At 56.3% G+C, this 16,951-nt stretch overlaps 1 protein-coding gene across 1 annotated transcript in view; it reads left to right on the top strand.

The window, feature by feature from the left end:
• The window catches only part of LOC309582356 (acid-sensing ion channel 2), a gene marked incomplete at its 5' end in the record, with an annotated part of 377,429 nt that overhangs the window by 334,035 nt on the left and 26,443 nt on the right, over positions 1-16,951 (top strand). Inside the window, one exon of the mRNA XM_082297460.1 lies at positions 8,276-8,426. Within this exon, the coding sequence (XP_082153586.1) occupies positions 8,276-8,426 (151 nt within the window). The remainder of the gene's footprint in view (positions 1-8,275; positions 8,427-16,951) is intronic.

The raw sequence follows: 16,951 nt of genomic DNA on the forward strand, positions 1-16,951 counted from the left end.
AGGGATAAAAACTCTTCCCTTTGGATTTCACCGGTGGCCTCCCCACCCTCCCAGCCAGGAATTCCTTCCCAATATCCCATCCAGCCCTGCCCCTCTGGCCGCGGGAAGCCATTCCCTGTGTCCATCCCTCCATCCCCCATCCCAAGGCACACACTCCACATCCACGGCGTCCTTCCCCCTCCACCCTTTGGCTGCTCGGAGCCATCCCAGGGATGTCCCGGTGCTCTCCAGGGCAGGGAATTCCAGCCAGAGCTGTCCCCACAGAGTTCCTGGGTGGAGCCTCCGCTCTCCAGGCTCCTCTGGACGTGTGTGGGGCACGGGAGCGGAGCTGCCCCGTTTGGCACCTCCTGGGAGAGATCCCGGCAGGGATCCGCTCCATGGAACCCTGTGAGCCCTCCTGCTCTGCCAGGGAGTGCCTGGAATGTGCTGGAATGCCGAGGAGCGGGGACATCCCTGCCGGGAATGCGGCGAAGGAATTCCACACTCCATCTGTGCCAGCACGGGATGGGCTCCAAGGGTCCGCTCACGATTCCATCCCTGGGAATGGCCGGGCTGGACAGGGCTGGAGCAGCCTGGGCAGCGGGAGCTGTCCCTGCCCGTGGAACGGGTGCAGTGGGAGGAGCTTTAAGGTCCCTCCAAGCCGAACCATTCCGTGGTTCCCTGGTTCCTTGGGGCCTCTCCGAAGTTCCCTCTTCCAAATGCCGGAGCCATCACAGGAGAATCCAGAAGAATTCCCTGTGCTTGAGCAGCTCCCACGAAAGTGGCTGGAAGGGCACTTTTTAATGGGAATATCTTTTATGTGATGGGAATTCCTTTTGTATGATGGGAATGTTTTTTCTACTGTGGGAATATCTTTCATAGGATGGGAATGTCTTTTACATGATGGAAATATGATTTAAATTATGGGAATATCTTTTTCAATGGACTGCAGAGGGAATTGAAGAGCCTGGAAGGAGATCCCGGAGTTCTGGCTGGGTTATTCCAACAAATCCCTTGAAAAGGGCACAGAACCATCACTGACCACGTGTCCCTGGGGGCCAGGCTGGCCCTGGGCTGGGCTTTCCGTGATTCCCAAATATTTCCCTCCAAGCAGGAGCTGTGGCACTCAGGGATGTGAGCAGGGAAAGCTCCCCGGGCAGGGAAGGGATGTTCCAGTGGGGGTTTGCAGTGGGTCTGGATCTTTTCACTCCGTGATTTCCGTGGCTGTGGCTGTTTCCTGTGGATATTTCCCATGGATGTGGCTGTTTCCTGTGGATATTTCCCATGGATGTGGCCATTTCCAATCCATGTTTTCAGTCCATGTTTCCAGTGGGTTTTCAGTGCTTCACTCCCTGCCAGAGGACGAGGGAGCTGCTTTTCCTCCGTGGGAGGCAGGAGCTGGAATCATCCCACTGGGAATATCTGGAGCTGTTTGTCCTTCCCTCCTCCTGCGCCTGTGGAAGGGCCGGGAATTCCAGGGAATGGCCTCAGAACTCCAACCATGGAAATGATTTTATAGCAGGGAGCAAACTGCTGGAGCCTCCCGCAGTGCCCGGAGGCTGTGGAGGGGCCGGGATCCGCGGCTGAGGAGCCGGGATGGCCAGGACAGCCCAGCCCCCGAGCGTTTCCCAACCCCTTTCGATTTGGAATGCTGCTGGATGGGTTTAAGAGGCACGGAAGATGCTCAATCGCTGTTTTCTGGAGCGTTCCCGCGGTGCAGGATGTCCCTGTGCAGCCGGAGGGTTTGGGATTGACGCGGATCTTCCAGCTCCGGGTGTTTCATCCCCCGTTTTCCTGAGGCTCCGCGGCACTGCAGAGCCTCTCCGCGGGGCCGGGCGCTGAGGGGACGCGGGGCTCTTCTGGGACACTCGGGAGGAGTTTTGGGATGCTGGAATGCTGTCAGTCCCGGAGCAGAGGGAACGGGCAGGAATTCATTAACGGGATCAGCGGGGATGGAGCAGGAGCACAGATTGTAATTAGGACCCAAACGATTCCCAGCCCCGGAGCCGTTCCTGGCTCCTGTCCCAAGGCTCCGGGGCTGGGCTGAGCCTCAGTGGCCTCGGAGCCGGGGTGGAACCCCCGTCACCCTCCCTGGCTCCTTCCCCGCTCCATCTGCTGCTTCCCGAGGGCCTCCTCCAGGTGCTCGTGGCCTCAGGTGACCTCGGCCAGCCCCGGCTGGGGCCATCAGCTCGAGGTGGCCCAGGCCAGGGAGCTCAGGTCACCTCTTCGCACATCTGGGTGACCTCAGGTTTGTGCTGGGCCGTGGATTTTTATGGATCTTTATGGATCTTTATGGATTTTTTTGTTGATTCTTACAGATTTTTAATGGATTTTTATGGATTTTTAATGGATTTTTGTGTATTTTTAATGGATTTTTATGGATTTTTAATGGATTTTTATGGATTTTTAATGGATTTTTGTGTATTTTTAATGGATTTTTATGGATTTTTTAATTGATTCTTATGGATTTTTAATGGATTTTTATGGGTTTTTAACGGATTTTTTTATACTTTTAATTGATTTTTAATTGATTTTAGTGGATTTTTATAAGATGAGAAATTTTTGTTTAAAAAAAAGCCCCACTCTTCCACCAAAATCTTCCCAAATCCCAGAAAACCAGAGGATGTGTCCTCTGCAGTGATCCCCGATGGTGTCCCCTGGTGCCAGGTTGGACTCGGTGACCTTGGAGGGCTTTTCCAACCTCAGTAATTCCATGTTCTGCCAAACAGCTCCTCGGGAACTGGAGTTCCTGGGTTCCCATGGGAGGTGGGAATATCCAGGTGTTGTTCCCAACCACCCGTGAATTCCTGCGAACCCCGGCTCCTGCCCTGCATCCCTTGGGAAGCAGGGATTGATGGGATCAGGCAGCACTTCCCGTGGTTTATGGACCAACATCATTCCCAAATCTTTGGAGCTTCTCCACTGGAGTTGATCCCTTTGCTGCCGGAGTTTCGGGGCTGAGCTTCCCCCCGAACACCCACCCAGCGGAGCTGAACTGGAGGAGGAGGGGGATTTCTCTGGATTTATGGCAGCTCTGAGGAGTCCTCCCCATTCCCTCAAATCCTGGCACCAAGGGGCCGTTCCAGGGAGGGGCTGATGGCACAAATCAGGAGAAAATCCCTCAGGGAATTAAACCCGGAGCCGAGTGCTCCTCTACCAGTGCTGCCAGAGTTCAGCTGGAGCTGAGGGTGGGACAAAAGGCTGGGAATTGTGAGCCACTGGGAATGTTTGATGCCATCCCAGAAAATAGATTGGAGAGAGTTGGGTGTGTCCAGTGGCGAGAGCCAGATGGGAAGGGAGGGATGGGTGCGTTGGGAGCGATGGATGCCTTGGGAATGTCGTGTGTTCGGAGCAGCTGTGGCAGCGCCAGGTTATTGGATCTGGGCTCCTGGTTTGGGAGGAAAATTCCCATTAATGCTGGGAACAGGATTCACCTGCCCTCAGGTGGTGCCTGGGACGGGATCAGTCGGGATTGGGAGCAGCAGGCGCCAGGGAAGAGGAAAGGCTCAGGCAGCGCCGGAGCTGCTGCAGGGAAAGCTCTCCTGCCTTCCCTGGCAGCGCTGCCTGACAAATCCCAGTGGGAATCTCAGCCTTGGAAAACCCTCTCCATGTAAACACGGCCCTGACAGCGTCCCTGGCTCTGCTTCCCGCGGCTCCAGCCCCAGCCCTGGCTCCGTGGGGACGTCGGAGCCGGCGCCGGCAGGGAGGGATGAGGCTTTCCATGTCTGCCGTCGGCTGCGCCACGTTCCCGACAGCACAAACCAACAGGGACCTATCCGGGATGGATCCACCATCCTTGGACAGGGAGCGGATGCCAAAGCTCCTCCTCTCCAGGGGTTTCCCCTCCCGGATTCTGTGCATTTTTGGGAGACTTTTGCCTTATGGTCAGGTGAGGGTGACCCAAATCCCCTTTGGAACCCACGGCTCTGGGATTGGTAGGATTGGGATGTGGATAACGCGTGAAGAGGATGCTCCAAAAGCTGGGCTTTGCCCTTTGTTGGGAAAGGACATCCAATCCTGTCTGCCCATCCCTGGAGCTCCCTCCTTTCCGAGGGTCGGTCCCCCTGGAGAGGGATTCCTTTGGAGATCGGTCAGACCCCTGGGGGCATCCAGTGGGATTCTCTCTCTTCCATCCTAAAGAATGTCCCACTGCATTGGGATGCCCTGGGATGAGCCTGGGATGAGCCTGGGATGAGCCTGGGATGGAGCAGGGATGGAGCCAGGATGGAGCTGGGATGGAGCTGGGATGGAACTGGGATGGATCTTGGGATAAGCCTGGGATGGAGCCGGGGTGGAGCCATTCCTCACCTCCAGGGAAATCAGGACAGGGCTCGGTGCCCCCTCGGCTCAGTGGGAGTGCTGGGAGCCCTGGGAATGGATCTCTCCGGCAAAACCTTGGGAATGAAGCTGTCTCTCCTCCTAAATGGGATCTTTTCCCCATCCTCCCATGGATGTTCTTGCCCAAACCCATCCCAGATTTCAGCTCCACATTCCCTTTCTGGACCGGTCTTGAAAATCCCTTTGTTTTCCTTTTTCCCATTATCCATGATTCCCTTGGATGTGGCTTGTTGGGAAATGTCTCTCGGAGCCTTTGTGCCCCACAGCTGTGGGGAAATGACTGCACAGGATTCCAATTCCCTCTTTTTCCATGGTTTCACCTCCAATTCCCTCTTTTTCCATGGTTTTACCTCCATCTGACAACTCCTCCTGTCTCCCCAGCGCTCCCTCGCCTTCATCTCCGTCTGCATTTGGAAAAGTCATTCCCAGGCTTCCCGTGAGTTCCTTTTCCCTTCACTTTTCCCTGGATTGAGGGGATAACTGCTCAGCAGAAAGGTTTTTCCTGGGTATCCTGGGAGGAACTGGAATGCCTTTTTCTCCGTGACTCCGGGCAGGCCTCTGGAACGTCAATGCTGGGCCTGGTGGATTCACAGGCAGCGGGATTTGGTTATCCAAGGATGTCCTGGAGCTTTTGGTGGTGTCTGATTTATGCCTGGGATCTGTTTGGGATAACCCTGGTCGGAGCTTTAACTTCCCCAAATAAACGTTTTCCTTGGGCTTCCCTTGCCTGAGGAAGGGCTCCGAAGTCACTCCGGGGCAGTTCATGGATTGGGCTCCATCGTCTTAAAGGCTTTTCCCAACCTCAACGATTCCAGCAAATCCCATTCCACAGGTTTAGAATTATTTCCCTTTATGCCCAAGATGGGATTTTCCAAGGAGCTGTCAAAGCCCCTGTGCTCCATCAGAGGGAACAAATTGGAATTTTTATGGATATTCTTGGGGAACGGGGCTGGAGTTTTGTTCCTGGCCCTTTTTATTGGCAATTAAAGCATTTCCGAGAGCCGGGGGGGTTTTCCCCCCTCACACAAGCTGAGCTTAAATCATCCTGCTCTGCTCGAGCTCCTGTCTCCAGTGAATCCCAGCCCTTCCCAACAGCTCCAGGTTTGATCCCGATGATCTGAAAATGCTCCGAGTCCTTTCCTGTTGTCAGGGAGCCTGAAAACAAGAGGAGACTCTGGAAAAACAATGTTGTGTTTTCCCAAATAATCGCTCCCAGCAGAGGTGAGCGGGGGAGGAACATCCTCAGGAGGAGCTGAGGGAACAGGAGAGGGGCAGGACACACGGAGTGGCTTGCAGAGGGCAGGGCTGGAGATTGGGAATATTGGGAATTCCTGGCTGGGAGGGTGGGGAGAGGCTGGGATGGGATTCCCAGAGCAGCTGGGGCTGCCCCTGGATCCCTGGCAGTGCCCAGGCCAGGCTGGACATTGGGGCTGGGACAGTGGGAGGTGTCCCTGGACATGGCAGGGGATGATCCTTAAGGTCCAAATCCCAACCATTCCATGATTCCATTGATCCTGTAACGCCACAATCCCGTTTAGTGGGAGCTGGAATGGATGCTCCTGGATTTGTGAACTTGGAAAGATTTTGGAAGAGTTTCTTGTATCTCCTTTGGGGAAGATGGGAATCGCTGGAATCCTTGTGGCTGAGAGGTCCCGTGGTTGTCCTTTCCCAGTCCCCACAATCCCTGGGATTGTGATCCCGGCTGTGCAGCTGCCCCCGCCAGCTTCCATCTTTTCCTTGGATAAACACATCCTGACGGGAGCTTTTACAGGGAATTTTTACAGCCATATAAAAGCCCCACAAATGGCCTGGATTTATTTGCCTGCAGACTGTGCTGAGCACGGCAGCTCCGGAATCCTCATTCCCTGTTCCCATTCCAGCCTCGTCGTTTCCCCCTGATTTTCTCCACTGCAGCTTTTTCTCCTTGCTGGATTTTAAACTCCCCTCGTTAGGAATTTTTGACTTCTGCCTTCAGAGCCTGCCTGGGAAAACCCATCCATGGGGCTGCTTCCAGAGGCTCAGCTTCCCTTTCCAGCCTGAGTGTGTTCATCGGTCAGGAAAGCATGGAAATGGCAATTTTATTTGGATAGCAAATCTTTTTTAAAGGATGCCGTTTTCCCCCCCCCCTCACAAACGCTTCCCATTTGAATTTAAATGTGATTTCTTTTCTCTCCATCCCACCTGCTTCCCCGGCGCTGGGATTAGTCGGGATGTGTCAATATTTGAGGGAATAAATCGCTGCTGGCTCCAGCTGCTGTTTGGGTTTCTGACTCATCTTGGGGTCAAATGAGCTCAGCAAATGTGGGAGGGACTCCGGAGGGACCGGAGCTGCTCCGTGCTGGCTCCCCGTGCTCTGAGCGCTCCTTGCTGGGGTCTGCTGGTTGTTACTGGTTTCCAGACTGGGCTTTCTGGAGTCTTTATCCCGGGAAGCAGCTCTGGGTGTCTCCAGGCTGTCAGTGCAGGGATTGGTTGGGGTTAAAGGTGGGATTTCTGGGAGTTTTCCTGCTCGGGGGGAAGGCGAGCAGCAGAGATGTGCCATCCCTGCTGCCCCAGCAGGAGCGCTGGGATCCCGCTGGGAAATCTGTGTTTACTCACTTGGAAGCGCGTGTCCATCCCGTTTGGAAACCTGTGTCCCCTCTTGGAATCCTGCGCTCCTCACGTGCTCATCCCGCTCGGAAACCAAGGTCCCTTCCTCTTGGAAATCCATGTTCCTCTTGGAAACTCATCTCCACCTCACTGGAAAACCCGTGTCCCCTACACGTCCCTCCCACTTGGAAACTCTTGTCCATCCCACCTGGAAATCCGTCATTCCCCACTGGGAGAGCCGTGTTCCCTCCCTTGGAATGTCCTGTGTCCTGCACTTGGAGCCCTGTGTCCATCCCACTGGGAATCCTGTGTCCATCCCACTGGGAATCCTGCGTCCATCCCACTGGGAATCCCTTGTCCATCCCACTGGGAATCCGTGTTGTCCCACTGGGAATCCGTGTCCATCCCACTGGGAATCCATGTCCATCCCACTGGGAATCCTGTGTCCATCCCACTGGGAATCCCTTGTCCATCCCACTGGGAATCCTGTGTCCATCCCACTGGGAATCCCTTGTCCATCCCACTGGGAATTGGTGTCCATCCCACTGGGAATTGGTGTCCATCCCACTGGGAATTGGTGTCCATCCCACTGGGAATCCCGTGTTCCCCGCGTGTCCCTCCCTTTGGAGCCCCATGTCCATCCCCGCTGGACACCGGTGTCCCCCTGCTTTGCAGCACTGGTGGTGCCTGGAAGTTCCACCTGGGCTTTGCCAGGAATTTCTTTCAGGAATCAGCCCAAAACGAGGCCGAAGGGAGCAGAATGATGGCGGAAATCTCCCCTCATTTCCCGAGTGTTTTTTACGCTCCCTATTTTCCAAGCAGTGGCACAGGGAGGAATTTTGGGGATATGGGATGTTGAATGTCGGGACAGCATTCCCATGGCGTGGCTGGGCTGAGACTCCGGCCAGAACCAGGGAATGGCGGGAATTTCAGCAGGAGCTCAAGGCCGGTGTGTGTCTGTCAGAGGGACTTGGGGCTCCGGAGCTTTCCCTGTGCCCGGCTTTTCCTCCCTCTCTTCCCAAATGATTAAACAAATGGTGGAAGCTGGAGGGATTCCTGGGGGTGTTTCAGGGATATTGGTGAGGATATTGGTGAGGATATTTCCAGGGGTATTTATTTGGATATTTCCGGGGATATTTGTGTGGATATTTCCATGGATATTTCCGGGGATATTTATTTGGATATTTCCGGGGATATTTGTGTGGATATTTCCATGGATATTTCCGGGGATATTTATTTGGATATTTCCGGGGATATTTGTGTGGGTATTTCCCCCAGACGTGCAGCTCGTGGCTCCCATCCCTCTGCCTGCTGGGAATGGCCGTTGATTCTGTGGGAAATATTCCCTAATTCCTCTCTTTTTTCCCCACAGGTGTTTACAAAATATGGGAAATGCTACATGTTTAACTCAGGAGAGGAGGGGCGGCCTCTCCTCACCACGGTGAAGGGGGGCACAGGGAATGGCCTGGAAATCATGCTGGACATCCAGCAGGACGAGTATCTGCCCATCTGGGGAGAAACAGGTAAGAGCTTCCTTTTCCTCGGGTGATTTCCTGGGAAAAACCATCCCATCGCATCCCATGGATCCCATCCCATGGATCCCATCCATCCCATCCCATCCCATCCCATCCCACCCCATCCCACCCCATCCCATCCCAATCCCATCCCACCCCATCCCATCCCATCCCATCCCATCCCATCCCATCCCATCCCATCCTATGGATCCCATCCCATCCCATGGATCCCATCCCATGGATCCCATCCCATCCCATCCCATCCCATCCCATCCCATCCCATCCCATCCCATCCCATCCCATCCCATGGATCCCATCCCATCCCATCCCATCCCATCCCATCCCATCCTATCCCATTCCACCCCATCCCAATCCACCCCATCCCATCCTTCCCAGACCGTGCCTGAGCCAGCTCCGCGAGCGAGAGCCTGGCCAGCCCCGGTGGCCCAAGGGTGGCACGTGTGGGTGGCAGGAGTGTGGGACCCCTTCCGAGGCTCTGGCACATCCCGCTCCCCTGGAGAGGCGTTTTTGGGAGGCCATGTCCAAGGCGGACTCCAGCTGCTCTCTGCGTTTTCCTTCTCCTTGGAATTTGGGGATGTTTGCTGCCCTGAGTTGTGTTTGCTGGCTTGGTGCTGTCTGGGTGTGCCAAGGGCTGGATTCCTTGGAGCTGGAGCATTTGGGGTGGATGGAATCTGTCCAGGAATGCACCCAGAGGGGCTGAGCAGCTCCTTTGGCCGCGGAGCAGGAGGTGCTGACCGGGCACGCTGGGCTGTGGGGTGTCCCCGGGCCCCATGGATTGGGATGGCAGCTCCTGGAGCGGATGTGGAGCTGTGGGAACACTGGTGCCAGATCCTGTAATGAGCCTGCTGCACAAAGGACGGGCAGGAGGGCTGGGGGACAGGATGGGGCCACCAGGGCCACCAGGGCCACCCGGTCACAGGTGCCCTTAGCGGCTGCAGCTGCCCGGAGCCCACGGTGGCGTTTGAAACGAAGCCAAGAGAAGCGCTGGGAACCTGCCAGGAGCTCTTTGTGTGGCAGAGCCCCGGGGGACCCACCCAGGAGCAGCTGTGGCTGTTCTGGGGCTCAGGGAAGGGACAAGAAGAGGTCTCACTCCAGGTCGGTGTCGCTGTGGCTCTGTCACCCCCTCCAGCGTCTCTCAAGCTCCTGCTCGGAGCAGAGCGGGGATTTGGCTCCATTTGCTCCCAATTCCCTTTCCTTTGTGTGGTGTTTGACCCTGCCGAGCGCGGCCCTGCCGTGCCATCGATCATTCGGGCTCCTAGAGGAGCTTTGCTCCCGCGTTTTGGCTCCTGCTCCAAACCAGTCTGGGCCAGCCCAGGTGAGGGGGAGGAGGCAGAGATCTGGGATCATCATTCCCTTGGGAATTGCTTTGAGGCCTTGTGCCTTTAAAGGGAAAACAGCTCGAGGTGGGGCTGGGAACGTGAGGAGCAACTTCCCCCTCAGGGTTCATCTCCTACAGGGAGAGATCCCCCACGGGGGGACAAATCCCTGGGGGACTTTGTGGGGACAGGAACCACCCCAGGGAGGGCCTGGGGACATCCCAGAGCTGATGAACACCTGGAGCTTTGTGTTCAGCCCTGCTGGGGTCTCATCAGGGAATCCCAGGAGGATTTGGGCTGGAAGGGACCTTAAAAATTATCCCATCCCACCCCTGCCCTGGCAGGGACAGCTCCCACTGTCCTGGGTGCTCCCAGCCCCAATGTCCAGCCTGGCCTGGGGCACTGCCAGGGATGCAGGGACAGCCCCAGCTGCTCTGGGAATTCCAGCCCAGCCCCTTCCCACCCTCCCAGCCAGGAATTGCCAATTCCCAATATCCCATCCATCCCTGCCCTCTGGTACTGGGATCCATTCCCTGTGTCCTGTCCCTCCATGCCCTGTCCCCAGTCCCTCTGCAGCTCTCCTGGAGCCCCTTTAGGCCCTGCAAGGGGCTTGGAGCTCTCCCTGGAGCTTCTCCAGGTGACCATTCCCAGCTCTCCCAGCCTTCTCTCACAGGACAGGACCCCTGTGAGGTTCTCCAGGAACACCCAGCCCTGGTGTCCCACCATTCCCACTTTGCTGCCTGTTTGGAGCTGCCCTTGGAGAATCTTTTGGAGGAACATCTGGGAATGTGCTGGGCTTTTCCATCCCCGTGGTTCTGGGAAAGCTGGATCAGCCTCAGGGAGTGAATCAGCCTCGCACTGCACTGGAGGCAAAAAAAAAGGGAATAATAAATAAGTGAGGATAAAAAATCGGGAGGGAAAGCGCTGAGGGAGGAGTTCTCCAGTCTGGTCCCTCCCCATGCATTGGCACCGGAGCCGTCCCCAGGGGTTGGGGGATGGCAGCTGCTGCTCTGCTCCCTCCTTTAACACCCTCCAAGCCCTGAGCGTTCCAGAGGTACTGGGGACCTGTCCTGGCCATGGCCTGGAGCCTGAGGGAGAGAAAACCACCCCAAGTGTTCTTTTGTCAAAGCTCCCGGGGCTTGCGGTGCCCTCGGAGCCCGGAGCCAGCTTTGTGCCAGGGCTCGGGGATGTTCAACACCCGCCGGTGCCATCCTGCCCCCGAGCCCGACCCCGTCAGTGCCCATCCCACCCAGCCCGAGCTGGAAGTCACACTCAGCTCAAGGTCAGAGGCTCGAGGAGGAAGTGTCCTGTCCCAGGGGCTGGGTTAGGGCTGGATTCTCCTGTCCCGGGGGCTGGGTTAGGGCTGGATTCTCCTGTCCCAGGGGCTGGGTTAGGGCTGGATTCTCCTGTCCCAGGGGCTGGGTTAGGGCTGGATTCTCAAATCCTGGGACTTGGGTTATGTTGGATTCTCCTGTCCCTGGGGTGATTTTGGACTCTCCTGTCCCTGGCTCTGGGTTAGTTTGGGTTCTCATATTCCTAGACCCGTGTTGACATTGGATTCTCCTGTCCTGGACCTGGGTTAATGTTGGACTCTCATGTCCCTGACCCTGGGCTGATTTTGGATTCTCGTATCCCTGGACCTGGGTTGACATCCTGGTCTTGGATTGTGCTGGCAGTGACCGAGAATTAAACCTGGAATTGTGCAGGATTCACGGAAAAGCTCCACCCACGGGGCTTTGATGTGCTCAGGTGGGGCAGGAGGAGCTCCTGGGCCCAGCCCTGGGAGGACCTGCTTGCCCTGGAGCTGACCTTGGCCTTCTCCTGGACAGACCATCCTGGATCCTCTGGAGCTCCCTGGACACCTCCAGAATCCCAAATGGGAACGCTGGTGGTTGAGAGTGGCTGTTGCCACGGCAACGCCTCCTTCAGCTCCTCTGAGGGGAGGGCGGCACTTGATTATTTCCAAATATTTGCATAATAATTCCAGTGTGTTTGGAATTCAATCCCTGGCTGCGCCCAGCCGGGCTCTCCAAGGGAATTCCAGCCCTGGAGGTGGATGCAGGGCAGGATCCAGGTGTTCCAGAGCCAGAGGAATGTGGGCACGGGGAGATCCATGGGATGGAAGGAGCTGAGTTCTTCCTTCCCACGGCATTCCTGTCTCCACTGTCGCTGGGAGGTTTCCTGGGAGGCTGAGATCCCCTGGATCCCGGGATCCAGGCCGGGCTGGACGGGGCTGGAGCAGCCTGGGACAGTGGGAGGTGTCGCTGCCAGGGCAGGGGTAGGAACGGAGCATCCTTCCAGTCCCTTCCAATCCCCAAGGCCTGGGATTCTCCAGCAGGAGCCAGGAATGGGAGCAGTTTCCCAGCCATGTCGAGGGGCCTGGCTGCTGGGAAAGCAGGAGATGAAATTCCTGTGGCAAACAACCCTCAGGATTCCTGGGGTTTTATCATTTTTTGTTTAAATGCCCAAACGAGACCCCGAGGATGCTCCAAGAGGTGCTGAGAGCACCAGGATGGGCTGAAGGTTCCTCAGAGCAGCTCCCGGCCGGGCCTCAGCTTCGGCTCATCCTGGACAGCAGAGGGACTGATGGACACAACACGGGAATGTTTTCCATCACTTCCCTCCCTGCCTGCTGAGGAGACCCCTCATGGGGAATTTCAGGCTCCTGCTCCCTCCCAGCTGCTTTTGGGGGCTGAAACATCCCCTCTTTCGGGCTCAGAAATCCCAGAGCGGCCAGAAATGAACATTCCCCTGTTTATTAAACCCAAACCACCTTTGGGTTTCAAGGAAAATATCCCTTGGGGCAATCCAGGCCTGGAGCAGCTCCTACAAACCCCCGGGCGCATGGAAGCAGCAGCTCCTGCTCCATCTCAGCAGAGCAAAAATCGCTTTCCAAGCCCTGCCTTGGCTCTCCTCAGCTCCTGGAGAATTCCAGAGGGCCTGGAGAGCAATTCCCGAACCCGGGAGTTCGTGGGGTTTGCATCAACCTCGAGGACCCAAACCCTGAGGAGCCTTTGAGCCGCGCCGGGGGGGGTTTGGTGCTGCTCAGGAGGAAACGATTCAGCTTCTGGGGCAGAGGAAACGGCGCTGCGGGAGGAGGAAACGGGGATCTGCTCCCGCTGGGAATCCAGGCTAATCCAGGGAATTCTGGCTAATTCGGGGAATCCTGGGTAATCCAGGGAATCCAGGCTAATCCAGGGAATTCTGGCTAATTCGGGGAATCCTGGGTAATCCAGGGAATTCTGGATAACTCAGGGAATTCCGTCTGATTCAGGGAATTCTGGATAATCCGGGGAATTCTGGCTAACTCAGGGAATTCCGTCTGATTCAGGGAATTCTGGATAATCTGGGGAATTCTGGCTGACCCAGGGAATCCCGGCTCTCACCAGGACAAGGGCCAGGACCCAGCACGTTCCAGGTGACACAGAGCAGCCTCCCGAAGGTGCCCCTGCCTGGGATGGGCTGATCCAAGAGCAGATTTCCCTATTCCAGTAAAACCAACGGCTTCTCCTGGCCTGAGCCCCTCTGGGTTGTTCCAGGCCCCTTCTCCTTTCCTATTCATTCCCCTTTCCAGAGGGATGAACAGCCCTGAGCCGCTGGGTTTGGGGGGATTGTCCCGGTTTTCGCGCCTGGGAATTCCCAGCCTCTCCAGGAATCAGGATTTTCCCAGTGCAGCCCCAGCTGGGGCTCCTGGGCGTGGCTTTTCCCGGGGGATTTTTAAGCAAAACAACTCCGGGAATTCCATCCCAGCCCCTCCCCACCCTCCCAGCCAGGAACTGCCAATTCCCAATCTCCCATCCAGCCCTGCCCTCTGGCACTGGGATCCATTCCCTGTGTCCTGTCCCTCCATTCCCTGTCCCCAGTCCCTCTCCAGCTCTCCTGGAGCCCCTTTAGGCCCTGGAAGTTTCCCTGAAATTTCTCCTCCCTGGAATTGTCCCAGAATTTTGTTCAACCAAAAGCTGCGACCCCAAACCCAACCCAGGAAAATCCTTCCAGGGCTGAGGCTACTCCCAAAGGCTCCTTTAAAAAGGAAAACAAAAAAGCCCCAAATTCGGGGAAATGTTCATTGAAGGCAAAACCGAGGGAATCCGAACTCTGGGAATCTGGGAAAGCCGAAATAAGGCCCTGAAAACCAAGGGATTGCAATGAAATCTGCATGCCCAGCTTTCCTCGGAGCCTTTGCTGCTGCCAAATGCCCACAGCTGAAATAGGAGCCCTTGGACCAGCAGGAATATTTGGGAATCTGTGGGAAAACATGGGGAAAGCTTTGGGATTTGGGATGGTGCCACCAAGGTGACGAAGTTGGGGGCTGTTCCCTGTGCCAGGAGCTCCGAAGTTGTTTGCAAACACTGGATTTTTACTCCTGTTTTTCCCAAGCACGGGGAGCGAGGTCCCAGGGCCTCACGTGAGGTTTGGGGTGCTCTGGTTTCCCTTGGGAATGATCCAGGCCATTCCCAGCCTCTCTGATCCCGACCCTTCCCTGTGTGGCTCCGTTGCCTTCCTGGAAGAGCTCGGAGCATTTCACTCAGCCCCAGGGAGACGCCAGGAGAGCTCAGGGCTGCAAAAAGCTTTGGAGATAAAATTCCAAGGGCTAATTAAATTCCATTGGATTAATCCCTCTGGCTCAGGGATCATCCTTTGCTCCCACTTTTTCTGGCTGGTGCTTCCCGAGGGCAATTCCTGAATTCCCTGTGCTGGTGTGGGAAGGGTTTTCTGCTCCCGGGAAGAGGTTTCTCCTCCTGGGAAGGTTTTTCCTCCTGGGAAGGGTTTTCCCCTCCTGGGGAAGGGTTTTCCCTGCTGGAGAGGCTCTGGAAGTGTTTTCATTGTGCTGAGCGGCAGCAGGAGCTGGGAATGTTCTCTTAAACCAGCATCGCTTGGGGCAGCTCTGGAGGGAAAAAATCATCTGCTCTGGAATTGGAAATCATCTGCTCTGGAATTGGAAATCATCTCCTCTGGAATATGAAATCATCTGGTCTGGAGGAGCAAAGAATCTGCTCCGAAAGAGTGAAAAATCTGCTCTGAAAGGCCAAAAACTCTGCTCTGGAATATGAAATAATCATCTCAGGAGGAGCCAGGAATCTGCTCTGGAGGAGAAAAATAATCTGTTCTGGAGGAAAAAATAATTTGCCCTGGAGGGACAAAGAATCTGCTCTGGAATATCAAACAATCTGCTCTGGAGGAATAAATAAACAGCTCGGAAAGAGCAAAGAATCTGCTCTGGAGGACAAATGACTGCTCTGGAGGAATAAATAATCTGCTCTGAAAGAGTGGAAATCGTTTTGTCGGAAGCAATAAATCATCTGCTCTGGAATATGAAATAATCCACGCTGGAGGAGGGAAGAATTTGCTCTGGAGGGACAAAGAATCTGCTCTGGAGTATGAAATAATTTGGTCTGGAGTATTAAATGATCTGCTCTGGAGGATGAAATAATCCCCTCTGAAGGAGTAAATTTCACTGAAGCAGTAAATCATCTGCTCTGGAATATGAAATAATCCACACTGGAGGAGTGAAGAATTCGCTCTGGAGGGACAAAAAGTCTGCTCTGGAGGACAAAATAATCTGGTGTGGAATGTTAAAGAATCTGCCCTGGAGGAATCAATAATCAGCTTTGGAGGAGCAAACCAACAGCTCCGAAGGAATAAAGAATCTGCTCCGGAATAATCAATAATCTGCTCCGGAGGGACGAATGCCCAGCTCTGGGCCAGTAAAAACCCGCTCGGAGGGAGCTCCCAAGGCTCCTGCTGGGCTTCCCTGGGGCAGGCGGGTCTGGGAAGGAGCCGCTGGCTCTGGAGGGGGTGGAGGGGACAAAATGAATCTGCAGGTGCGGGGAGGAGGCAGCTGGGACAGAGAGGGACAGTCCAGGGGGGCAGGGGAGGAGGATGGCGCTGGGTGTGCGAACGGCGCCCAAATCCATGGATTCGGCCCTTTTCCCTCCTGCTGTCCCCTCATGGAGTGAGGGAAGCTCGTCCTCCCTGTGCTTTAGGGACAGCTGGGGACAGGGGGGGGGCTGTGGGCACGGCTCCCCTGGCACCTGGGGACACTGACGGGAGCCACGGGGCACCTGCAGGCCACACTCCCATCCCCCCTCGTGTTCCGGCACAGCAGGGACAGGGCAGGGGCAGGGCAGGGACAGGGGCAGGGACAGGGACAGGGACAGGGACAGGGACAGGGACAGGGACAGGGACGGTCCTGGCAGGGACAGGGCAGGGACAGGGCAGGGACAGGGACAGGGACAGGGACAGGGACAGGGACGGTCCTGGCAGGGACAGGGCAGGGCAGGGACAGGGACAGGGACAGGGACGGTCCTGGCAGGGACAGGGCAGGGCAGGGACAGGGACAGGGACAGGGACAGGGACAGGGACAGGGACAGGGACAGGGACGGTCCTGGCAGGGACAGGGCAGGGACAGGGACAGGGACAGGGACAGGGACAGGGACAGGGACGGTCCTGGCAGGGACAGTCACACCGGAGCTGGGGCGGAGCAGAGTCTCCAGTCCCTGGGCACAAACGGGGCTGGCTGGGATGGGTTTGGAATTCTGCCACCGCCAGGGAAAGCCGGGAGCCCTGGGAAGGGGCTGTGCCCGTGTGGAGCGGAGCCGTTGGAATGTCTGTGGTGTGGGTTTGCTTTGCCTCTGCTCCGGGAAAAGAGGGAAGAGCCGGGAAGAGCCGGGAAGAGCCGGGAAGAGCCGTCTGCGGGGTTTGGCCGAGTGATAGAGGATCCCACTCGAGGAGCTGCTCGGATGTTTTGGAGCGGGAGCAGCGGGAAGGGAAGGAGGTTGTGGATGGAAAAGGCTCCTTTCTGTCCCTGGAAGCTCTGGAAGGAGAAGGGGGGTGGGAGAGAGGGATTTGGTGTTAAATGTGCCGGGCAGGGGAGGCAGAATTCCTGGTCTCTATGGGGAAAGATGCCTTGGAACCCAGAGTTATGGAATTGTTCAGGCTGGAAAAGCCCTCTGAGTCCAGCACCCCCCAGCACTGCCCAGGCCACCACTGGCTCCTGTGCCCAAGTGCCACATCCACGGGGGCTGGAATCCCTGCGGGAACGGGGACTCCACCACGGCACCCTTTCCATGACGGAATTTTCCAACCTCAGCCTCCCCTGGCACAGCCTGAGGCCGTTTCCTCTTGCATGGAATTCACACCTGGAGAAAAGGGCTCTGAGCCAGCTCAGCTTTTCCTTGGGATCTGCTCACCCTGGGT

The sequence above is a fragment of the Coloeus monedula genome (genome assembly GCF_965178545.1).
Source record: "Coloeus monedula genome assembly, chromosome: 26".
In the NCBI taxonomy this organism is placed as follows: domain Eukaryota; kingdom Metazoa; phylum Chordata; class Aves; order Passeriformes; family Corvidae; genus Coloeus; species Coloeus monedula.